This window comes from Tachyglossus aculeatus, chromosome 4 (genome assembly GCF_015852505.1).
Source record: "Tachyglossus aculeatus isolate mTacAcu1 chromosome 4, mTacAcu1.pri, whole genome shotgun sequence".
NCBI lineage: Eukaryota > Metazoa > Chordata > Mammalia > Monotremata > Tachyglossidae > Tachyglossus > Tachyglossus aculeatus.
In genome coordinates, this window is record NC_052069.1 from 125,669,322 (window position 1) to 125,693,745 (window position 24,424).

Consider the following 24,424-nt stretch of genomic DNA (forward strand, 5'->3'; position numbering starts at 1 on the left):
TTAAGCCCTTTGTGGCTAAGGATCGTGTCTACCAAGTCTATTGACTATACTCCCCCAAACCCTTAGTACAGGGCTCAGGCTGGGGACAATATGGACCATTACAGCCAGGGGCCCCTTCCCCACCCGTGAGACTCCAGTGAGTTGTGACAGAGAGGAAGGGAGCCACCAGGGACACCGCTGCCTATGCCAATTGCCCCTCACCCTTGCTATTACACTTGTCAGGAGAGGGTAGGCTCCCAACAGGAATGGGGGCAGGGAGAGGCAGTAAAAAGCAAGGAAGGGAGAAAGCAAGGGAGGAGAGTGACAAGGGAAGATTGTGAGCTCTTTAACCCTTCCCCTAGGTGCTGTCCCGGCCAATTCCGGCCCCACCCATCCCACAGTAGGAATCATCTGCCGAGAGAGAGAGAGAGAGAGAGAGAGAGAGAGAGAGACAGAGAGACAGAGACAGAGACAGAGAGACAGAGAGAGAGACAGAGAAAGGCCAGACCATCAGGCAGGGTGGAAGGGCAGCCCAATTGGTCGTGGGATCCTTGGGAGAGAAGGCTGGAAGAGAGGAGGAAGGAGAACGTGTCAGAGGGGCCGAGGGACCACACCCCGGGATGTGAGTACAAACAAACAGAGAGGCGTGGGTACAAGAAACAATATTGGCCCTTTATTCCCTCTAAAGCCTTGAGCTGTAGGGCCTGGGCCAGGACCCAAAGTCCGGCACCGCAGCATGGGCCCGGAAGCTCGTGCTCCTCGCCCCGGCCAGAACCCCAGGCCTCCTTTGGGGCAGGGACTGTAAGACATTGCAGCCGTCCAGCTGGATCACCAGACTCGAGAGCTTCCGAAAACAATATGTACATTCAGGAAACCCAGCTGCCTGCTGCCGGGGCCTGCCCGCAAAAGAAAAAAATTCACCCCTCAAACTTAGAAAATTTTGTACATACTCTTAAAATAGAATGGGCACTCTGCTTCTAGCTTCCAATGAAACCTAGTTACAATATTGCACACAACAATTAAGAAAATAAAGAGGCGAGTATTTCCTATTATCCAACAATGCATCAAGCATCCAGCTACAGTGTTTAAATAAATAAACAAGAGGCAGGGCTGGGACAAGACGGCAGAATCCTCAGCCTCAGGCTTCCAAAGACAAGGAGCCACAGAGAAAGAGGAGCCAGGTGCCCCTTCAAGGGTTTGCCGCCTGGCTCAAGAACCCTGCCTTCGTATCCAGTCTTTTAAGGAACTTGGTCGCTACGAGCCCTCCAGGAAAAAGAGAAAGGGGGTTCCGCTTAGGAAAAGGAACCCACGGCATCTTGGTCCCGGCCAGAGACCCGTCCCCGGGCACGGCCTTCCCCAGCTCCGGGGGCACACTTCCTGCGGGCCCTGGGCTGCCTCATCCCCCATCGGGAGCCAAGTCGGAGTCCTCGTGCCCAGTACCCCACGGAGGGCAGCCTGGAATGTCGTACCGGAGAGATGACGGGCAGGGCCAGGGACAGGACGGGATGGCCGGGGGTCATCCGTTCTGGTCCCTAAGCCTCTTCCGGGTGGCACCCGCGTTGGTCCTCACGCACACGGCGGAGATATGGCTTCCAGGGCTGCCAGCGGAGCGGCCCCTCCCTGCTTCCCATCCTACATGGGGTGGTAAGGGAGGGAGAGGCAGGGCCACCGCTGGCTGGCGGGGTGTAAACACCAAGCTTGCAGTCTGCCCTGTGGCAGCTGGGCCTCTACAGCACGGGGCTTAGCTTCCTCTGGTTTGTGAGGTCCAGGTAGAGCTCCGAACGCAGGAAGCGGGGGTAAGAGTCCTTCTCCATCAGCCCATAGATGCGCTTCTGAGCGAGGTCAAAGCAGCTCCGGCTCACGTTCTGCATGTTCTCTTTGGTGTGGTCCCGTGTGTAGGAATCCAGGTTAACCTGGAAACAGGCAGGGAAGGGTCAGTCCCCATCACTCAAACGCTGCCCCAGTCCCCTTACTCATTCCTCGGGGTGCGGGGTGGCCTAGCCGGCTGCTATCTTGTGCCCCGCCCCCACCCCTCAGCCCCCCTCCCACCAGTGTCTGTTACAGCCCTTAATGCTCGGTGGGGCTCTGAGTCACATGCTGGTTCTGTTGGCAGGGGGCCAGGAAACACGGCCAAAGGGGGAGATTTCCCTTGAACAGACCCAAGCATTTCTCTCTGAGCTTCTTCTCTTCGCCGGGCTGGGCTGGAGGTGGGGTGGGCATGCCGCAGAGGCCTCCAGTGAGCATCCCCAAACTGGCCACTACCTCCCCTGGCATGGAAGCCAGCCTGGCCCTGTGCCCCCTCAGCTCCCTGCCGCCCTGCCCACCTCTTTGCAGGACTGGATGGCGATGTATTCCGCGAAGATCTTCTTGGCCTTGGACACCATCTTCGATTGGGACTTAACCTTTTTGAAGTCCTCGCAGGCCAGCCAGAAGTCGAGATTCTCCTCGCTGAACTCCGTGCGGAGGAAGGCTCGGAACACGGCCAGCCCGTCTGCGGAGAGCGGGCCCGGGGCCTCGTCAGGGGACTGGCTCGGCCTCAGCGGTGAGCCTCCTCCCCTCCCTCGTGGGGTCAGCGCAGGGTCTGTGCTCTCCTCCCTCCAGAAGCCACCAGCCCCCAGTGCCCCACGTGGGCTCGGGTGGCTCTGGGGAGAGTGCTCCTCGGGATGAGGGCAAGTCCCAGCGTGCCCCTCATTCCACCACGAAGGTGCAACCGGGGACCCCGCCCCAGCGTCCTCTGGCAGCGCCCACGAGGACTCCGGCTCCCCAGGGCCGCGCTGGCTCGAGGCTGGAGGACCGCCCGCCTGGATCCAGGCCCCGGGCATCTGGGCCCAGCATGGGGAAGTGGTAGAGGGTGCTGGGGGTGGGATCTGGGCGCAGGCCCACGGCACACTTACATTTGTGGAACAGCAGTTTCTCCAGAGATGCCCCCCACTTGAGCGCCTCCTCCGGGGTGGGTCTGCCAAGAGAAAAGTGCGCTCAGTGCTGGATGCCACCCTGCCCGGCAAGGCGGATGGGGAGGATGCCCCTGGTCCGCCCGGCGGCCTGGGGTGCCCCTCTCCCCGCCCGGCCCCGGGGGCATTGGGGGGGAAGGGCCTAGGGGACCTACTTGAGAGATTTCATCACTTTGTCCAGCTTTCCCACGGGGTTGGCTCCGGGAGACTCGTTCCTCCGGCGGAAGAGCCCCAGTCGGTTCTTCATGTCTTTGGCCCTGCGAACGAGCGAGAAAAGCCGTCAGTCCGGCCCCGCGGAGGGAAGCAGATGGGTCACCGCCCGCGGCGGCCCGGGCCCCCCCGCGCCCCGCGGAGACACGCACTCCTTCACGGTGTGCCGGCGCTGCAGGGTCCCGCCGCGGGGGTAGTACAAGTTCAGCTGCACCTCGGCGGGGAAGTCTCGGGGCCGGGCCCCGGACGGGTCTCGGAAGAAGGGCATGGCGGGCTGGGGGAGCGGGGCGGCGCCCCGAAATCAGCCGCGAGAGAGGGGGCCAGGCCGGAGGGGCAACGGGCAACAGTCCCCTTCCGGACTAAGAGCCCGTCGGGGGGGAGGGACCGTCTCTCTCCGTTGCCGATCTGTCCTCCGCCAGCGCTCAGCCCGGGGCTGTGCACACAGCAGGCGCTCGACAGACACGGCTGAACACGACGGAGCGGGGCGTCTGTGCGGGGAGCCGCCTCGGGGCCGTTACCCCGACCGGAGGAGCGGGAAGTGGGCGGTGCGGGAAGCCCTGGGACGGCCCCCGGGCCCAGGCGCAGCCCATCAGAGAGCCGGGCCCGGACGACGGGGCGGGGCCGCTCCCGGCCGGCCCGGCCCGGCCCGGCTCCGGTTTCCCAGTGGGCGGGCGCGCCGGGCCGCGGCTGGCACCCCGGTTGCCATGGCAGCGCCGGCGGTGGGACCAGGAGGCCCGCCAATCAAAGCGCCAGGAGAATCGCCCGGCCTCCGCCGGGGGCTATTTTTAGAGCCTGGTTAGCATTCCCCCCCCCCCCCCCCCCCCCCGAATAGCGGCAGGGGAAGGCCGAGTCCCGAAGGAGGCCCGGATCGGGGCGGGCGGTCAAGGGGTCCACCGTCTCGGGCCCAGCACGGGGGCAAAACCGGGCTTGAGTCCCCGCCTCGTGCCAGCCGGAGCCGGGACGGGCAAGCCCACGGCCACTTCTCCCGCATGCAATCGGTCCATCGCCCTCGCCCCCGACACCGGTGCGGCAGGGTGCCCACCTCTCGGGGCAGCAGGGCCGGGCCCGCGATGTTCCTCTTTCCGACCCGTCTGGCCGAGACCCCACCCCTCGTTGCCCTGGCACCCGGCCCCCTGTCGCCTGAAAATAGGGTCGCGGGGCGAATCAGTGTCCCCGGGAAAAATCTGCTGTAAGCATCAATCAATCAATCGTATTTATTGAGCGCTTACTGTGTGCAGAGCACTGTACTAGGCGCTTGGGAGGTACAAGTTGGCAACATATAGAGACAGTCCCTACCCAACAGTGGGCTCACAGTCTAAAAGAGGAGCGGGGCGCAGGGCAGCTGTGCGGGGCCCCCCGCCTGTATCGGGAAGAAGACAGAAGAGCAAGAATCAAGAGGCTGAGACATGGCTAACAGATTATGGGACTTATTAGGCCCTTGCCAGGTGCCAAGTGAATAGAGGCAGACGTGTTTTTCTCCTGCTGTTTTGAATCAATCAATGGTATTCAGTGAGCACTACTGTGTCCAACCTGATCATTTCATTATTCACCCCACCACTTAGACCAGCGCTTGCTACAGAGGGAGCACTTGAGTATCAATTATCATTGATCAATCATTGGCATTTATTGATCGCTTACTGTGTGCAGAACACTGTACTAAGTACTCGGGAGAACACGCTACAACAAAGCCGAGCTACATGCCCTGCCCACAAGGAGCTTGCGACCTAGAGGGGGAGATGGATGTTAAAATAACAGCGTTCATTATTTTTGGTGGAATGACTGGATGCCTTTTGAGTTTCCCTCCTCTCTCTGCCCTTGCTCACCCTCTTGTAGAGGGACACTGTGGTCCAGAAGGAAGGGAAGAGCAAACACTGATGGGCTGGATAATCCACAAATTGCTCAGCTCACAGGTAAATGGGAGTTGACTCTTGCTCTCGTGTACCCAAGAGGCAGGGTGTGATCCCAGGCACCTGCCCCCCTTGAGGCACGTTGGCAACCCAGCCTTGGGCACCAGCACCTGAGAATATACCTCATCGTCACCCTCCTATTGGAGACACAACCCAACCTCCCGCTCGGACTCAGTCTCATGGAGCTGATCCTTATTCGGGGACAGGTAGGGCCTAGGGCAAACGATCTCTTCAAACACCCTTGAGAAAACAACTTGCCAAACCCTAGACTCAGACACCACAACCGAGGGCTCACTCCCACCTGTTTCCTGGCTAGGGAGGAGGCCTCAAACCTCAGCACAATAAACTGTCCATCTTCTTGTCATGTCCCAACCTTGCCCTGCTCTGGGGAATGCCAGGGGCAGGAGGCACAGGAGGAAGAAGAAGGAAGAGGGGAAAGAGAAAAAGTACAGGTATCACGACACTTCACTACACCCGACCCGCAATATCTGCATTCCAGTCTCCCGAAACACAGGAGGATAAGTTGAACAGCTGGAAGGAAGCAATCCAAGACCCCTGCAGGGACCGAAAGAGCTAGGAAAGAAAAAGCAACCCGGTTCCGGTATCACTAAGTGGCAGGAGACCAAAGCGGTGATTTAGCGGAAATACCAAGTTGTGAATAACGAATTAACCACGACAGCCCACGGTTCTGACAGGCTGCCTACACGGGGTCTCGAATCCACGCAGATTTTCCTTTGCAAACAAACCGTCTCACCTCCGGAAGGCCAAAAAGTCCGTTCCGTGGCAGAGAAGGGTGCAGTTCCGATAGGGAACTTTGGCCGGGGGCTGTGGACCCAAAGAGCTGGACGATTCCGTAAGCCGGCTGTGGGGCAGAGAACGTGTCTGTTCTATTGTACTCTCCCAAGCGCTTAGCACAGTGTCCTGCACACAGTAAATGCTCAATAAATACGACTGATGGACGATTCCAGCGGGATCTGCATCCCTGGACCCGCAGTCACCCCATGAGGGGAAAACTCCTTTCTCCAACATACAACATACATACACAGTCTTTTAGACTGAGGGCCCACTGTTGGGTAGGGACTGTCTCTATATGTTGCCAACTTGTACTTCCCAAGCGCTTAGTACAGTGCTCTGCACACAGTAAGCGCTCAATAAATACGATTGATGATGACAAACGTAAAACCTTCCTCTCTGCCCCAAAGCTGGGTGTCAGAAAGTGCCACTGGGGCACAGAACCCAGGAGTCCGGGGGGGGGGGGGGGCGGGAATGCTTCGTACAGTGCTCTGCACACAGTAAGTGCTCAATAAATACGATTGAATGAATGAAGAGACCCCCCTCTCCCCTCATCCCGGCAGTTTCGGTCCCCGGAAAACCGTCCACCGTCAGTTCCGGGGCATTCACTCATCATTCACTCAGTCGTATTTATTGAGCGCTTACTGTGTGCGGAGCAGTGCAAGTCGGCAACATTTAGAGGCGGTCCCTACCCAACTCCCGCCGGGGCAAGGGCCGCTCCTTCAGCAGGAATGAAATCCCCCCACCCACCCACCAGCTCCCGAAGAAGGGAAGCCAAGTCCTACCTTTCCAGATACTTTTCTGAAAAGTCAACCATAACGTCGCGCACTGGGGAGCCGGGCTCTGCCGCCACAATAAATAGGCAGGAGCGGAGGCCCGCGGAGGAGCCGCTCGGCGGGCCCAGCCAATGGGAAGGTTTCTGCGCCCCCCTCCCCACCCACGACCCCCCGCTCCCCGGCCACGCCAAGCTTAGCCCTGAGGTGCCCGGCGAACATCCCTGCGGGCGCCGCCACCTCGTTACCGGGGGGAGAAACTGAGGTGCAGCAGCTGCTGCAGCAGTTGCAGCCGTTGCAGCAGCTGCAGCAGCAGCAGCTCAGCGCCTGGGCAGCAGCGGCCCCTGCCGGCGGAGCCCGGGAAGACGCATGGCCTCGGCGTCACCCTCCGGTCGCCCGTGATGATCATGATGATGATGGTATTCGTTAAGCGCTTACTATGGGCCAAGCGCTGTTCTAAGCGCTGGGGGAGATGCAGCTGGTCCCACGTGGGGCTCACAGGCTTCAGCAGAGAAGCCGAGTGGCTCAATGGAAAGAGCACGGGCTTTGGAGTCACAGGTCGTGGGTTCAAACCCCAGCTCTGCCAACTGTCAGCCGTGTGACTTTGGGCAAGTCACTTAACTTCTCTGGGCCTCAGTTATCTCATCTGTAAAATGAGATTGAGAAGCAGCGTGGCTCAGTGGAAAGAGCCCGGGCTTTGGAGTCAGAGGTCATGGGTTCGAATCCCGGCTCCACCACATGTCTGCTGTGTGACCTTGGGCAAGTCACTTCACTTCTCTGTGCCTCAGCTACCTCATCTGTAAAATGGGGATTAAGACTGTGAGCCCCCCGTGGGACAACCTGATCACCTTGTAACCTCCCCAGCGCTTAGAACAGTGCTTTGCACATAGTAAGTGCTTGACAAATGCCATTATTATTATTATTATTATCCCTATTTTACAAATGAGGTAACTGAGGCACAGAGAAGTAAAAGGACTTGCCCATACAGCTGACAAGCGGTGGAGTCGGGATTAGAACCCCCGTCTTTTGACTCCCAAGCCCGGGCTCTTGCCACTAAGCTGCGCTGCTACTCCGCGGAGCCGCCCAGGTCCCCGTCCCAATGGACCCAAGGCCGGCTGCTGGATCTGGAACAGCCAGGGCCCCGCGCGGTTCCTTCCTGGGAACTTTCCCGGGAGCTTTCCAGGGAAGGAAAGCTTTGGGGCGCTCACCCTGAGTTGCTGTAGTCAGTCCATCGATGGTATTTATTGAGCACTTACTGCGTGCAGGGAGTAGTAATTATTATTTAATTATATGGTCATTTAATTTTATATAATAATTTTATAATTAATATAATAATTATATAATAATTTCATTATGGTATTTAAGCACTTACTATGTGCCAGGCACTGTACTAAGCTTGAGGGTGGATTCAAGCCAATAGGGTTGGACACAGTCCCTGTCCCACATGGAGCTCACAGTCTCAATCCCCATTTTACAGATGAGGTAACTGAGGCACAGAGAAGTGAAGTGACTTGCACAAAGTCACACAGCAGACAAGTGGCCATGCCAGGATTAGAACTCATGACCTCCTGACTCCTAGGCCCGTGCTCTATCCACCATGCCATGCTGCTTCTCCTGTACCAGTAGCCACAGCAGTAGATGGATATTTATGCAGCACTTCCTGTGTGGAAAGCACTGTACTAAGAACTGGGAAAGAATACCCAGGTGGGGATTAGATCTGGTTCCTCGTCATCAGGGGGCTCACAATCTAAGAGTCCTTCTTTAGGCTCCCTGGAGGCCAGGCTTGAAGCCAGGCATCTGGCCAGGGAACTGGCCCCTACCACGGACCACCAGCTTCTAGAGTAGCGGGGGCTTCTCCACAGGCCAGGCGCCTCCCCGAGCCAGCAGGAGATGGATGCTCTCTGAGGTGGGCCTGGGGGAGAAGGTGCATGGGACAGAAGACTACCCCAGGTCCTAGGCCCCACTCTGCAACCAGCCACACAAGGTAGGGCACAGAGACAGGTCTAAATTGGAAAGAGAAGCTGTTGGACAGCGCAGCTGCCCCAGAGCTCTGAGGCCCTTCAGTCGATCGATTATATTCTTTTAGCATGTAACTGTGCAGAGCACTGAACTAAGCACTTGGGAGAGTACAATGTAGCAGGGTTTGTAGACACATTCCCTGCCCACAGTGAGCCCCTCCTGGGTCTTGTGGTACTGGGCCTTCTTGGGGGGCATGCCTGGCTAGGCCCTGGCACAGTTGACCAGGAAGAGTATGGACAGTGCCTCTCAGCCCCGTTTCTCCTGTCAGCCACCCGCCTGTCTGCTGGCCCAAGAGTGACCTACAGTGATCTGTACATTGCAAGTGACCAGCTGAGCCCCCACACCTCTAGAGCCACCAGGCCAGAGGGTCTGTCCGGGAAGACCAAGGAGATGCAGCGCGTCCCAACCGGGCCTCTCTCCTGGCTCTGGCAGGGCCAGCCAGATCTGTTCTTCTGCAGCAACAATGTGGGGAACCATGGAGATTGGACAGGGTATGGGTTGGCGCTGCTGTTGACCCCCAACAAGTCTCCTGAGGGGAACCAATTTGGAGTTAACCCTTCCCCCCCGGGGCTTGGGTGCTGGGGCCAGACAACTCCCTCCTCCAAGGGGAGTTCGCTGCACATGGGACAGAGTAGAGGAGCCAAGACCAAGGAGAAGAGTGGGACCTTGCTGGCGGCCTGGGAGACTCTACTCAAGGGACCCCAGACTTACAGGTTTTTGCTCTTTCTCTTCCGAGAGGCATCATCACCTTCATCGCAGCTCAAATCGGCCTCCGGGGCGCTCAGCTGGGGAGAGAGAGAGGAGACGGTTTTGTGACATTTCCCAGAGAGGAAAAGCATCTGAGGAGGGGTGAGGTGGTTCCTCAAATCCACCAGGCCAGGCAGGAGTCTGGACAGATAGGCTCTCTCAGGACTCCCTAGCTACAGGCCCATGGGGAGGCTGAAAGGAGTCCAGCCTCAGTGGCAGATCAGGCACAGAACCAAGCGTAGAGCGTGAGGGAGGACTTTGGGTGCCAGCCTCCCCGCAGAGCTCCCTCCCCCGGGCAACTGCTGTCCATTAGTGGGAAGATTGCATAACCTGCTTTTAGGGCAAATCATCATCATCATCAATTGTATTTATTGACTGCTTACTGTGTGCACAGCACTGTGGGCAGAAAAAATCCTTCCCAAAAAAAGGGAGAGGGAGGAGGAAAGAGAGGAAGGGGAAGAGCTGGACCCAGGACATCAAAGCTCATCCCTCTTCCACCCCACTCCCTTTGGCTGAAGTAATGTCCATGGACATTCTGAGGTGATGCAGGAGCCACTGGCCTCAGCTGCAAGATTTGTGGAGTTGGAAGGCCCAAGTCCACCATCTGCTCCCATTCTTGCCAGGGATTCAGAGTGCCTGGCTGTTCTGTCCCTGCCTTGCTGCCCGTGTCTCTCCTCTTCTTCCTCCTCCTTCTCCTCCATGTCACTGATTGAGTGCCCGCCCCCCCCCCCCCCCACCACCAGCATGGCCCCCTCAGAAGGGACTCCAGTCCCCCCAGACTGGACATTGTGCCGGGCCTCCATCTACGTCGGCCAACTAGACACACCTGGGGAGAGCTGAGTGCTCTCTGTCGCTCCCCTCTCCTGCTCTGATCCACCCCCCCCGCCACCAGGAGCTGCTGGCCCTGCTCTTCCTCTGGCCCCTCCCCTGGGCCGACCCCACCTGGCCCTTTCCTGCTGGGCGTGGGCGCTCTTCTCTGGGGTACCCCTCCCTCTCCCCAAAGCCCAGCTCTCTCCCGTGGGAACAGCTGAACTCCCCTCCCGCCCCCAGCCCACGGTCCGGCGCTGGACTTCCTCCCATTCTAACCTAAGTCTTCCGCAGTTTATCAGCCCTGCACAATGGGGCCCTGTCCCCTCCGGCCCCCCCTCCGCCCCCGCCCCTGCAGCTCAGGCTTCACATCGAGGCTGGAAATGGGGCCAGTTCAAACGCTGAGGAAACTTCCTTCCATTGTTGGTAGAAGGCTCTAGGTTCTGGGCTGGCTCAGGACAGGAGAGGCAGGGTCTCTGCCCTATTCCCTCTAGCTCCCCAAAATCCCCACCTCCTGTGTTCGGAAGAAACCAGCCCTCAGAGGTGGATTGTGGTGGGGGGAGCGGGGGGGAACAGGGTAGAGATGACCACTGCCCTCAAAGCCAGACACCCACACTCTCCAGCCCCTATGGTTCTGGCATGAGTCCACTCTTGGGGCCTTCAGCGGGGCTCGATTCCTTTGGAACGGGATCTCCTGTGGGGACTCCGGTATCCTCCCATTTTATAGCTCAGGGAGCAAGCACCACCGCAGTTCTGGAAGTGGAGGCCAGAGGTCCGACCCCGAGGACTCGCCCAGGACCCAAAAGGCCCTTTTGTGGGGTGGGGTTGAGACTCTTGAGCTCAGCTTTCGAGACCAAATCTGTGTTGACAATGCATGATCTTTAGGGCCCTGGAATGCAGCCGCTGAACAGTGCCCCCACATTGCCCAGGGCTATGTCCAATGCCCAAAGCAGAAGTCGGGTGGGCACCAGGTTTTGGCTTCCTAGCCAAGGTGAGCCTCTGGCAATAGACAGGCCCCCAGTTCACAAGGGACCACTGACAGCAACCAGGAGAGTTCTCCACCCTCCATGAAGGGGAAATCCAAGAACCAGCCCTGGGGGCTAAATGGGGTGAGGTGGAAGCCAAAGGAGCCCCAGTCCTGGCTGTTCCTTGCTCTCAGCCTGGGCTGGACCCTAGCCCAGAGTTGAAGCCTCCGGCTTTGAGGGCATGGCCAATGGCTCCAAAATTGGGGAATTGTCCAGGATGCTGGGGTATATTCCTGGGCCACGTAATGCCATGCCGTCTTCTGAGAAGCAGCGTGGCTCAGTGGAAAGAGCATAGGCTTTGGAGTCAGAGGTCATGGGTTCGAATCCTGGCTCCACCACAAGTCTGCTGTGTGACCTTGGGCAAGTCACTTAACTTCTCTGAGCCTCAGTTACCTCATCTGTAAAAATGGGGATTAAGACTATGAGCCCCACGTGGGACAACTTGATCACACTGTATCCCCCCCAGCGCTTAGAACAGTGCTTTGCACATAGTAAGCGCTTAACAAATGCCATCATTATTATTATTATTATTATTCTCTTTTTGGGTTGGAAGGCCCATCAGAGATAAGCCGAAAAAATGAAACTAGAAGAAACCTTTAGTCCTTAGGATGGCCATCTACCCATTTATCGCCCCACCCATCCATCTATCCACCTGCCTACTTCATCCATTCATCATCTACCCGCTCATCCACCCACCCACCCAATAGCTTATCTTGAATGAATAAACATTCCCATCCCTAAGAGGGTTTAGCCAAGGAAAGCCCCCCACACCACAGGCCTGGACCCAGTGTACCCATTCCCTGCTCCCCTCAGGCCTTCGTGCCTAAATTTCCAGGCTGTGGAAAGTCAAAGGGTCAGAAACACTGAATCTGGGATTCTTCTAGCCCTACTGGGAAGCGCTTCAATCTTGTTGGAGAACCAGAGCAGTGAGGCTGAAAGTCCAACCCAGACAGTGGTTGGGAAAATGCCCCCTAAATTGGGACCCAAAAGGCACCAGCCCCCATCATCCCACAACTGGTAAAGCAGCATGACCTAGTGGAAAGAGCACAGGCCTGGGAGTTGGAGGACTTGGGTTCTCATCCTGACTCAGCCAATTCCTTGCTGTGTGACCTTGGGTAAATCACTTAACTACTCTGTACCTCAGTTCATCTGTTCTCCCTCCTACTTAGATTTTGAGCTCCATTTGGTACAGGGACTATGTCCAATCTAGTTAACTTCTATCTACCCCAGCGCTCAGAACAGTGTTTGACACATAGTAAGCACTTAACAAATACCATAAAAAAAAGTTTGGGAAACCAAGGGTGTGACAATCCAAGACAGATTAGTCCAGCTCAGATTAAATAGTAAAAATCCTACAAATTTCCAGAATAGCAATACTCCTCACTCCTCAGAGGTTAGTAGCAGTAAGAGCAGTAATCATACTTAGTAAGCACTTACTGACTGTAGAACCCCGTACTAAGCACTGAGAAAGAACACACGCATAATATGGCAGTCCCTCACTTAGTGGCATCAGCTTGGGTCCAGCCAATTACAGGGGAGGTTTGGGCAAGGAAGTGGGGGCAAGCTAGGCTGGGGAGAAACTATTCTGAGCCAGAAGGGTAAACTGTTTTACGCATCTAAAGGGAACAGGTTTGTGGAGCTGTGAAGGCTGAGGGCTCAGCAGACTGAACTAAGGGAAACAGAGCAGTGGATTCGGGGAGGTGGAGGGAGGTGAGCAGGTACCCCTGGGGTTCAGCTAGGGACAATGCCCTGACAAGGGGGACGTCATCATTCCCTGGATCTGATTTTGGGGTCTTTGAAACAACTACTGTCATTGTGGAAATCCTTAATTGGGTGAATACAAGCTGTTTGTAATTAAATTAGAGTAGAAGCTCCTTGTGGGCAGGAGGTGTGTCTTGGGCTCCTTTTGAACTTCCCATGCACTTAGTACAGTACATTGCCACAGTTGGCAGTCCATAAATATCATTACTATTACACCACTATTCCTGCTACTAGTGAAGAGAGAGAAAGAAAGGAGGGAGGGAGGGAGGGAGGGAGAGAGAGAGAGAGAGAGAGACAGAGAGAGAGAGAGAGAGAGAGAGAGAGAGAGAGAGAGAGAGAGAGAGAGAGAGAGAGAGAGAGGAGAGAGCGCATGAGCATAAACCACAATAACTAGGCTCACTATCACAGGAGGGAGAAGTCATTTTACATTCCCTCACCCTCACCAGCCAGCCTTTATGATGCCAGACTACCTGAACCCTGACTGCTTCCCGTGCCTTCTGGGGGCTCTAAAGCTAAGTGTCATGTGGGAGAGGGGTGGCAGAGCTGCCTGGGGTAATTGTGGGCTGCCGTGAAAGTCCTTATCAGGACTGTACCAGGAATAAGGACTCTTTCCAGCCTCCAAAGTGACTGGAAATGTCAGAGAGGAGCCCCCAATTCCCAGCCCCAACTTCCTCTCTACCTGAGGGGTTGCTGCTCTACATCATTCCCCCAGAGCTGGCTCCTCTACCTCTGTTCTGGGTGGAGAGAAACTGAGGCTGGAGAGGGTGACCCCCACCCAGGACTCATACCAAGACCTCAAGGAACTTCCATGATCACAATCAAATTGATCTGTGCTTGATTCAGGCTGAATGAGCCGCTGTCCTTAAGAATAGACCCGCTGCCCAGGGATCAGGCCCAGATCTTGGGGTTGGGCCAATACTTAGGGCTTGGGTTCCAGTCCAGCCCTGCCTCTCAGTGGCTGGTCCCTCCCACCTCTCCCCACAGTGGCCGGGGTCCAAGGGACTGAAGTCCTCTTCCCATTCTGGGCAAGGGTGGAATCAGAGGGAGTAAGGGTCAGGGAGAGGTGGACAGAGCGAAAGAGAGGGAAAGAGAAAGACAGGAAAGAGCCAGGGAGAAGCAAAAGAGGATGCTCTCTCCCCATCCCCTTCTGCTGCAGCTTCTCCTGCCTGGGGCCAGTGAGCCTTGGAGACAGAGATTTTGGTGGCCATGGGGATCACCACTCCAGCGACTGTTGAGGAGAAGGAGGGTGTTGGACAGCCCCTCCTCTCTCCCTCCTCTTCCTTCTCCTCTTCACTGCCTCATCACCAACCCCCAGCTTGAGAGCAGGTGTTTAGGGGTCCCACCATGTATCATTCAGGCGTCAGGACAGAGTTCCAAATGGTGAACCTTCACCCAACACGGGGTGCCTGATCATCTGAACCCACCTGCCGAGTCCCGCCCTCCCGCCGGCCCTCTCCCTGTCTGGGACGTTTGGGATTTTTTGGAGGAAGCATCATCTTGGAAGGTAACACAGCAGCAGAAGTAACAGCATCTGGTACTTCCCAAATAGTCCCAAGGTTAACTACACTGATTCTGCATGGAGCATGGGGTGGGGGTGGGCAGGGCATTGCTGGTAGGTGGGGCAGGTACGAAGCTGGACCCAGGGAAGGAGAGAAATGGTGAGGGCATTTTAATGAAGGGGATGGCTGCCAGGAGGTCACGTTGGACAGGGAGAAGCAGTCAGGAGGGCCTCCCGGAGGTCCCGCCACTGTCCCAGAAGGGGAGCGAGTTGATTCTTGACACCAAATGGGGAGCTCGGGACCAGCAGAAGCCTGGGGCCTCCTTGGCATAGGGAGAGAGGAGAACTGGGGAGGGAAGAGAAGCCAGGGAAGCCTTTTTTGCTGTGTGATCCTGGACAACTCACTTAACTTCTGTGTACCTCAGTTTCCTCAACTGTAAAATGGATCCCTCCCTGAGCAATGATGACATGCAAATTTGTGAATTGTTCCATATTTTTCCCTGAATGTACAAATCTGTAATTTATTTATATTAATGTCCGTCTCCTCTAGACTGTAAGCTTGTTGTGAACAGGGAATGAGGCTGTTATATTGAAGAAGCAGCATGGCATAGTGGATAGAGCATGGGCCTGGGAGAAGGTCATGGATTCCAATCCCAGCTCCACCATTTGTCTGCTATGTGACCCTGGGCAAGTCATTTTACTTCTCCGTGCCTCAGTTATCTCCTCTGTGAAATAGGGATTGAGAATGTGAGCCCTATGTGGGACAGGGACTGAATCCAACACGATTTGATGTGCCCGGCACATAGTAAGTGCTTAACAAATACCATAATTATTATTATTATATTGTACTCTCCCAGTAACTTAGTACAGTGCCCTGCACACCGTAAGCACTCAATAAATACGACTAACTGATATCACTGGTGCCATTATGTAGAAGTTCACAGAGTTTGGTCAATCCTAGAGTGATTCTTCATGGGGGGAACCCACACTTGCTCTAAAGGTTTTATAATCCCTTCTCGGGTCCTTGGGAACCCGGGCACCACAGCAGAGTTGTGGAACTTGGCCGGGACTGTGTACCTGAAAACTAAAATGCCGCTCATAAAAGCATCCAGTACTGTAACCCTGCCCAACAGGCCAGCCAGAAACAGAACGGCTCAGCATATGCGCTCAATAAATACGACCGAATGAATAACCCTGGGCCCATCCAATGACCAGTCCATGGGAGGGCGGTCAGAGCCTGCAGGCCAGGCTGACAGGCCATCTCATGCCACTGGGAGGCAGTGAAGATTTGCTCAACGCCTCCCTGCCCACAGAGACTCCAGGCTTGCCCTGGCCCCTTGCTCAGAGCGGAGTCCCTTGCTGAATCGGCCCTGGCCTTGGAGGTTTCCCGGGGAGCCAACTGGGGGTGGGCACGGGGCGGGCTCCTGGAGGCCGGCACTGGACTGACCTCGGGACCCCGCTGCGACGGGGAGGCCCCGAAGCAGGGCAGCGGGGATTAGTGGAAAGAGCCTGGTCCTGGGAGCCAGAGGACCTAGGTACTAATCCTGGCTCCGCCACTTGCTGACTGAATGCCACTTCTCTGGGCCTCAGCTTCCTCCGCCGTAAAATGGGGATTCCATACCTGTTCTCCCTCCAACTTAGACTGGGTGTCCCGTGTAGAGCAGGGAGTGGGCAAAACCTGGTTCTCTTGAATCTACTTAGTACGGTGTTTGGCCCGTAGCAAGCATTTAAATACTGCGATTAATATTATTGTTAAGAAGAAGAAAGGTAGCTGCAGAATCAACCCCTTCCCTCCCTGACTCCTGCTTCAGGGGCTGGGACTAGCCATCAGCCCATCTGACCTACCCAGCTTGGGGCTGGGTGTGGGACCTTCCAGCCCAATGGGGCTTTTCCAGACAGGGTGGGGAGTGGTGGACGGCCAAGAGGTCACAGTTGCTGGGGCCGGCTGGCCGGCCCGAAACCAGGGGCTGGGATCCAGAGCCCCCGGCAGAAGCACCCAGGCCCCTGTCCTGACTCTACGGATCCCCATGGGGCTCCTACCCACAGACCCTGCACAGTCCTCTAGACTGTAAGCTCACTGTGGGCAGGGAATGGGTCTTTTATACTGTTCTACTGTACTCTCCCAAGCTCTTAGTACAGTGTTCTGCATGCAGTAAGTGCTCAATAAATACGATTGACTGACTGACTGACTGTCAGTGGCCTGAGGGGCCCGGGAACCACCTGAGGGAGAAGTGGGAAGCCAACCTAAGTGTCCTGTGAGCAGAGTCTGTGGGCTGAAGCGGTTAGCAAGGGAAAGGGTCTGTTGGCAGAGAAAAGCCTATAATACCAGGCATGTACCCCAGCCAGACCAGGGCCCTGGACCACCCAGCTGAGGTGCCCACTGCCAGTGCCAGGAACCCTATATCTCAGAGAGAGAGGTCAGTGACTGCAGCCTCTCCTAGGGCTCATCTGGAGGCACCTCGTTCACCTGACACCCCCCGCCCCCGGGTAGTGTCAGTGCCCTGGCTGTACCCCTAATCCTGCTTCTGCCACTGCCACACTGCTGCCGCCCCCAAACTGGCCCCTGCCCTGCAGCCTCTGCTTCTTCACTTGGGGTCCCCCCCAGCCCTACCAGCCCTTGCTGCCCTGTGCCCAGTCCGGGGCCCGGTGGGTCACACTCAGCAGCTCCTGGACCAAAGCGGGACATGCATCAGCCCGGGCCAGCTTTAACATGCAGGTGTTTGACCCTAGGCAGGCTGCTGTCCCTTCAAGTCCCCTTTCCATCCAGCCTGGCCCTGAATGGCACCAAGGGTGTCCGGGGGAGGCAGGCAGGGAGCAGGGACCTGGGCCCCTGACCCATCGGGTGGAAGCCTTCCTGCCCCATGCACCCAGGATGCACAGTTGAGCCTAGTGGTGATTGGCATTAGGCCGTAACCAGCATCTGGGCATTGTGTGGTCCATTGCAGCGGACCACACACCAAACTCTCCACAACTTCTTTGGAACCAAAAGAAATATCCACACTCAGCTTGTCTTGAAACCCAGCTGGTTCCTCCTCCATAGTGTTTCCCAGATCTGCCCCTCCTGCTCCACCTGAACCACCTCCTCTGGGGTGGACTGCCAATCAGCCTCACTACTGACCTCCCTGCCTCTTCCCACTTGCATCTATTTGTATTGCACATAACAAACATTCAGCATAGTGCTCTGCATAAAGCAGGTGCCTAGTTCAACCCTCTGTACCCAGTAGATGTCAGAACAGTGCTCTGCACGCAGCTGGTCCTCAGCATAGTGCTCTGCACTAAGTAGGTCCTCAATACAGTATTCTGTACCTAGTAGGTGCTCAGATTTGCACTTTGCATCCAGTAAGTAGTCAGTTCAGTGCTCTGAATGCAATTGGTCCTCAGCATAGTGCTCTGCACTAAGTAGGTCCTCAATACAGTGTTCCGTACCTAGCAGGTGTCAGATTTGCACTTTGCATCCAGTAGGTAGTCAGTTCAGTGCTCTGCACTCACTTAGGTATTCAGTACAGTGCTCTAAACACAGCCTTCAGCATGGGAGGTGCCCATTACAGTGCTCTGAACCCAGGAGGTGCTCAGTACAGTGCTCTGCAAACAGTTGGTCCTCAGTATAATAATAATAATGATGATGGCATTTATTAACCACTTACTATGTGCAAAGCACTAATGATGACATTTATTAAGCATCTAGACTGTGAGCCCGCTGTTGGGTAGGGACCGTCTCTATATGTTGCCAACTTGTACTTCCCAAGCGCTTAGTACAGTGCTCTGCACACAGTAAGTGCTAAATAAATACGATTGAATGAATTAAGCACTTAATATGTGCAAAACACTGTTTTAAGTGCTGGGGAGATTACAAGGTGATCAGGTTGTCCCACGGGGGACTCACAGTCTTAATCCCCATTTTACAGATGAGGTAACTGAGGCCCAGAGAAGTTCAGTGACCTACCCAAAGTCACACAGCTGACAATTGGCAGAGCCAGAGTTTGAACCCATGACCTCTGGCTCCAAAGCTTGTGTTCTTTCCACTGAGCCACACTACTTCTCTAGTACTCTGAATGCAACTTATGTTTACTGTAATGCTCGGTAGTCAGTATAGTGCTCTACACCCAGCTGTGGCCCATTATAGTGTTCTGAAACCAGTAGCTGCACAATGCAGCGCTCTGCAATCAGTAGATCTATAACTGCAGTGCTCTGTACAGAGTAGTGCTCATTACAGTGCTCTGAACTGAGTAGATGTTCTGTACAAATAGGTGGTCAGATTAGTGCTCTGCACTCACTAAGTGGTCAATACAGAAATCTGCACTGAGTAGATGCTCAGTACAGCACTCTGCAACCAGCAGATGCTCAGTACAGTACTCTGCACACAGTAAGTGCTCAGCACAGTGCTCTGCCCCCGACAGGTACTCTGTACAGCACTCTGCAGTGCTCTGTTTACAGTAAGAGCTCAATAAATACGACTGACTACATTCATTCATTCATTCAATTGTATTTATTGAGTGCTTACTGTGTGCAGAGCACTGTACTAAGCACTTGGGAAGAACAAGTCGGCAACGGTCCCTACCCAACAATGGACTCATAGTCTCGAACCAGCAGGTACTTAGTACAGTGCTCTGCCAACAGTAATACAGCACTTTGCCCTAATAGGTGTTCAGTACAATGTTCTGAATTTAGTAGGTGCTCAGTACAGTGCTCTGAAACCAGCAGGTAATCAGTTCAGCATTCTAGAGCACAGTAGATGTCAAGTAAAGCACTGAGGCAGTCAGTCAACCATATTTACTAAGCGCTTACTGTGTGCAGAGCACTAAGTGCTTGGGAGAGTACAACGTAACAGATGATAAGTGAGAGAAACCAAAACCCCACAGAGGCCCCTCCTCTTTGCTGACCAGTGGTCCCCAGGTCCCCAGTTAGCTGTGCCCTTGGATCTGAGCAGCCATCTGATCCCAAGCCTCTCAGACCCCCTCCTCCCCCCACTCAATCAATCAATCAATCGTATTTATTGAGCGCTTACTATGTGCAGAGCACTGTACTAAGTGCTTGGGAAGTACAAATTGGCATCACAAATTGGCATCACTCCCACCTCCTCCTCATCCTCCTCCTTCCCTGAAGTCAGCTTCTTCCCGAGCACCATCCCCCTGGTCTTAAAGGCCAGTCTGGGAGCCACATGGCAAGTCTGGGGACATTACCCAGGAGCTCCGGGGCCATGGTCCAGGAGAGACCACAGAGCTGGGACCCCAGCCCCCTCCTCCTCTCTCCTGGGGACCAACCAGCAGGTCCCAGGGCTCCTGCGTTCCATGACCCAGCCCCAGCTGTATCCTGGGCTAGCTGTCTGATTGAGGGGAGGCCACTAGCCCTCTTGGAGCATCCACTGCCTCCCTGAGGGCCGGGTGGATGAACGAAGCCTTCGAGGATGCCAGGACTCCAGGCCCACAGGCATGCCCAACTCTCCAGCAAGCCCCCGGAGGGGGCACCCCTCCCCATCCCCCAGGGCACCCAGCTGCATCTCCCACTCAGTCCCTGCCCACCCCGGGCCTACCAGATACTCTGCTTACCTTTCTGTGTCCCGAGAAAAACAGGGAGAGCTGGTGCATGGAACCACCGTTTCGCGTCAGCTCTTTCTTCAGCGTCTTTGGGGAGGGAAGGGCCCAGCCGCCCTGCTTGCCCTCGCTGTCGGAGCAGTTGAGGGTGGTGTCCGAGGCGAAGCAGTGGCCCTTGGCCTCCTGCAGGAGGCTGCCCTCACTGTGAGTGCGGCGGCGCAGCGAGTTCTGCACGGACAACGTGAAGCCCTCCGCGCATCCTGACGGTTCCATCATGCTGCAGCGCTTCAACTCCTTCTGCTCCAGGTAACTGTCATCGCTCTCGCCTCCCTCTTCCCTGCCACCATCCTCCTCCTCCTCATCTTCTTCCTCCTCCTCCTCATCCTCTGCTTCTCTGTCCTCCTCCTCGTCTCCCTCGTCGTCCTCATCTCCATCCGGACGATGGCCGAGCTCCGACTCTGCTTGCTCGGGGCTCTGGCTGAAAGTGCAGTCCAGGCGCACCTCAGGGATGATGAAGGACTTGCTGGCTCCAGAGTGGCAGGCTTCCCTTCTGGGGGCTTCCCCTACCTCAGCCTCCTTTCCAGGGGCCTCCCCGACAGCAGCCTCCCCAGTGACAGCCTCCCCAGCGGAGACCTCCCCAGCATCGGCCTCTGTCTCTCCTGCAGCAGCCGGTGCAGAGGCTGCTGTGGGAGAAATTTCTCCTGCAGAGGTCTCTCCCGCTGGAGGGGCGTCACCAGCCGGAAGCCCAGACCCCTTCAGCCCTCCGCTGGCCAGGCCCTCCTCAGGCAAGGGAGGCTGGGGGGCTTCTGCCTTCTCTGCTTCCGAGGTCATTGCTCTCTGCTCCTCCCTTTCGGTCTCCAGTATCTGAAAAAGCCAAAGCAGATGGACAGCTGAGTCCTGGCCTAGGCCCGAGCACCCGCCTCGTCTGTTCATACAATCTGGGGAAAAAGTTCCAGTCCACAAGTGTCCAGACCGGCCATGGCCTCAGGGGGAATCCAGGAGAGTCTGCTGGGTGAGGGACTAGCCCTGACTGCTGGCCACCCTAGAGAGGGGTTTGGGGTGGACGGAGGTCTTGGAAACAGATCTGTGCCCCCTGTGTTATTCATTCAGTCATATTTATTGAGCGCTTACTGTGTGCAGAGCACTGTACTAAGCGCTTGGAAAGTACAAGTTGGCAACATAAAGAGACGGTCCCCACCCAACAACGGGCTCACTGTCTAGAAGAACTGTGAAGGGGTCTTCATCAGGCACACTGGGTAGGGAAGTGCGGGGATGGGAACTACTGGAAACTGAGGCACAGCAGAGTCCAATTTTTTTTTAATGATATTTGTTACCTACTACTTATTATGTGCCCAGCACTGTACTAAAGGCTGGGTAGATACAAGCTAATCAGGTTGGACACAGCCCCTGTCCCACATAGGACATTAATCCCCATTTTACTGATTGGGTAAATGAGGCACAGAAGAGAAAAGTGACTTGCCCAAGGTCACCCAGAAGACAAGCGGCTGGGCCAGAATTAGAACCTAGGTCCTTCTGACTCCGCAGCCCGTGTTCTGTCCAGTAGGCCACGCTGCTTCTCTAGGGTCCAATCAGGACATACATCTTGAAATGAGTCTGTGGGACAGGCTGGGCCTAGGTGACCAGGCCCACTCCTCAGCCTGTCACCTGAGTGTGCCAGAAAGGGTGTGAGGCAGAGAGAGTCAGCGGAGAGGTGAAGGCTGACAGGGAGATGGTGACAGTGAAAAAGCGAGGGGCAGTGTGAGAATGCAGCCGATGGACCAAGCAGGCAGGCAGGCTCCGGGCTTTGGAGCAAGAAAAAATCATTTCTACTCTTCAGCCCCCCAGCCCACTTGTGTACACTGAGCAAGCAGAGGGAGAGGGAACAGTCTCTAGCCAGGATGACCCAGCCCTTCAAGACCCCCAAGCCAGTCAGGGGCAGGGAAGCCCAGCTCTCCGCTCTGCTGAACGCTGACCAAGTCAGGGAGGAAGAGGAGGGAGGTCCTGAGCCTGACACTCAGGGGCGCAGGACAGGCTGGATTGTGCTAGCCCCAGAGTAGGAATGAAGTTGGTTAATGGGAAACGACAAATCCAGTCAGTGGCCAGCATGATGGGTGGGGGCAGAGCCTCCAGCCAGGATGCCAGCACTGGCCAGCGCTGACTGACACCTCAGCCAGATGGCCCGAGGAGGCCTTGGGAGACCCCGACGGCAGAGCCGACTGGGGCAATCCCCGACTTTTCCTTGCTATCTGGAAGCACCCCTGACCTCCACAGATGCATCAGCCTGCCCCACCCCAGGTCCAGCCCCCGGCCCCCTGGCCTCTTCCCATGCTCAAGAGATGGTAGTGAGCACAGCTCACGCTAAGTACGGCCCACTGGAGAGAAGGGCTCCCCTGTCCACTTCCTGTTCGCTAGTTGCTCTGACAAAGGAAATACCCCCTCCTTGCCCCCCCGATCAACCCAGTCCTGTTCCAAGGGCCAGTGACCCATCTCCAACCCTGTGGTTCCGGGAGACAGAGTAGGGGCTCTGAGGAGCTGCCGGAACACCCCCCCTTCAATCAGCCCTATGATAAAATGAGACTGGAGCCTGGACCTCTGGGCCAGGCCACCCCAAGTCCCTGGGGTTAGCCAGTTATAGTGTTGCACTCCAACCAGCTCCTCAGAAAGCAGGCAGGTGGGCAGGCCGGCAAGCCACATTCCCGACTCCCCCTGCCCCACCCACCTGTCCGCCCCAGCCAGGGGCAGTTCCAGAGGCTCACGCGGGGCCACCGTTGCCTCCGTCCTCACCCTCCTCCTCCACGTTCGACCGGGAGAGGCCGAGCCCCCTGGTTCCTCCAGCAGGAAGGCCGAGCCGGGGCATAAGATGGGATGGGTTAAAACCAGACTGGCCAGTCTGGCCGCTCCCTCGGCCTGCCAGCGAGCCAGAGCGGAGCAAAGCAAACAGGCAGGGAAGGGGAAGTGCCCCTCCAATATTGCCCACTCCTGGGAATGCCCCCCTCCAGCACCGACAGGGCTGTGTTTCTTCCTGCTTTGCCCACCACAGGCATTTCCCGGAGAATGGGAGCCAAAGGTCGGCTCAGCTGACGGGGTTCTACCTGCGTCCTTCTGAGATAGGCACACCTGGATCACTTGGAGGGAGCCACCCTTCTGCCAGAGAGGCCTGTCCTCTCTCCAACACTGGAAGAGCACAGGGGGCTGGGAGGGAAGACAGAACCCCAGCCCCTAAGGACATCCCCTGCAAATTGAGCACAGGGAAAGGCAAGAAATAGCTTTTGGGGAGAGAACTTGGAAACTGCCTGAAAAAAAGGTTCACTGTGCCTGAGTTCCAAAGTTCAGTCTGGCCCAAAGTTGTTTGTTCATTTATTTATTTATTTATTTATTTATTTGGTACTTGTGAAGCTACGCTTGGGATAGATACAAGATAATTGTGTTAGAGTCCCTGTCCCTCATGAGGTTCACAGTCTTCATCCCCATTTTACAGATGAGGTAACTGAGGCCCAGAGAAGTGAAGTGACTTGCCAATGTCACACAGCAGACAAGTCACGGAGCCAGGATTAGAACACAGGTTCTTTGGCTCCCAGGCCTGTGCTCTTTCCACTAGGCCACTCTGCTTCCCTGTATTAGTCATTAGGGGTGAGTCGCTATTGTAAACTCCTGAAGAACAGCTGACTGTGGCTGTTACTTCTTCAGCGTTCCTCAAGCTACAAACAGAGGGCACTGCTTACAGTAGGCACTCCGTACATCATTTTACACATGGGAGGGGCTGGCACTCAGATACACAGTCCAGCATTCTGCACACAGTAGGCACTCATGACAAGTCTCTTTTCACACAGTAGGCAGCCCACTGCACACAGTAGGCTGCCTGAACAGGTGCCTTTCCTGGGGTCTGAGCGTGAGGCAGGGCTACTGCTCTTAAAGGCGCTTAATTTCCTGTTTTGCCCTTATCTGATGTAGGCATCAAGGATGGTGTGGGGAGGGGGTTAAATAACTGCAGCGGTGAAAGGAAAACCAGTTTGAGGCAAGAAGGTGACTTGGATATGGATCAGCCAGTGGTGGTGGTGGTGGCAGGGGCAGCGGCACTTTAGGATTTCATTAAATCCCTTTCCAAATTGGATCTTGGATTTGGGGCTGACGGAGAGGGTGCAGGATACGAGGTGGAAGTCCTGCTGGTTCGGCCTGCCCACTCACAACCTCAGGGCAGGGGAGAGCAAGATACTGAAAGCAGGATCCTGTAGGGTCCTTGGGGCCCACTTCCTCCTGCCTGACCTCAAGGTGGCCCAGCCCAAAGCCAGCCCCACGGTCCCCTCCCCAGCCCCCACTTAGCACTGGGGTTCCCCAGCCCAAGCCCAGAGGCCCTGCAGCTCAGTTGGGTTGGGGTGTAGATATACACTCCTAGAGGTGGGCCTGGAGCTGACAGGGATTACATT

At 56.1% G+C, this 24,424-nt stretch overlaps 1 protein-coding gene across 5 annotated transcripts in view; it reads right to left on the reverse strand.

Moving 5' to 3' along the window:
- Positions 1–630: 630 nt before the first annotated feature.
- The window catches only part of RGS3 (regulator of G protein signaling 3), a 159,916-nt gene continuing 136,122 nt past the window's right edge, over positions 631–24,424 (reverse strand). For 3 of the 5 annotated variants that reach the window (XM_038745097.1, XM_038745092.1, XM_038745093.1), the window contains 6 exons: positions 20,016–20,864; positions 9,343–9,416; positions 3,086–3,187; positions 2,874–2,935; positions 2,304–2,470; positions 631–1,892 (listed from right to left, as the gene is read on the reverse strand). In XM_038745097.1, the coding sequence (XP_038601025.1) occupies positions 1,707–1,892; positions 2,304–2,470; positions 2,874–2,935; positions 3,086–3,187; positions 9,343–9,416; positions 20,016–20,864 (1,440 nt within the window). In that variant the 3' untranslated portion in view covers positions 631–1,706. Of the gene's footprint in view, positions 1,893–2,303; positions 2,471–2,873; positions 2,936–3,085; positions 3,188–3,292; positions 3,727–6,624; positions 6,650–9,342; positions 9,417–20,015; positions 20,865–24,424 lie in introns of those variants that run through there. The other 2 variants (XM_038745095.1, XM_038745094.1) reach the window with 2 other exon arrangements.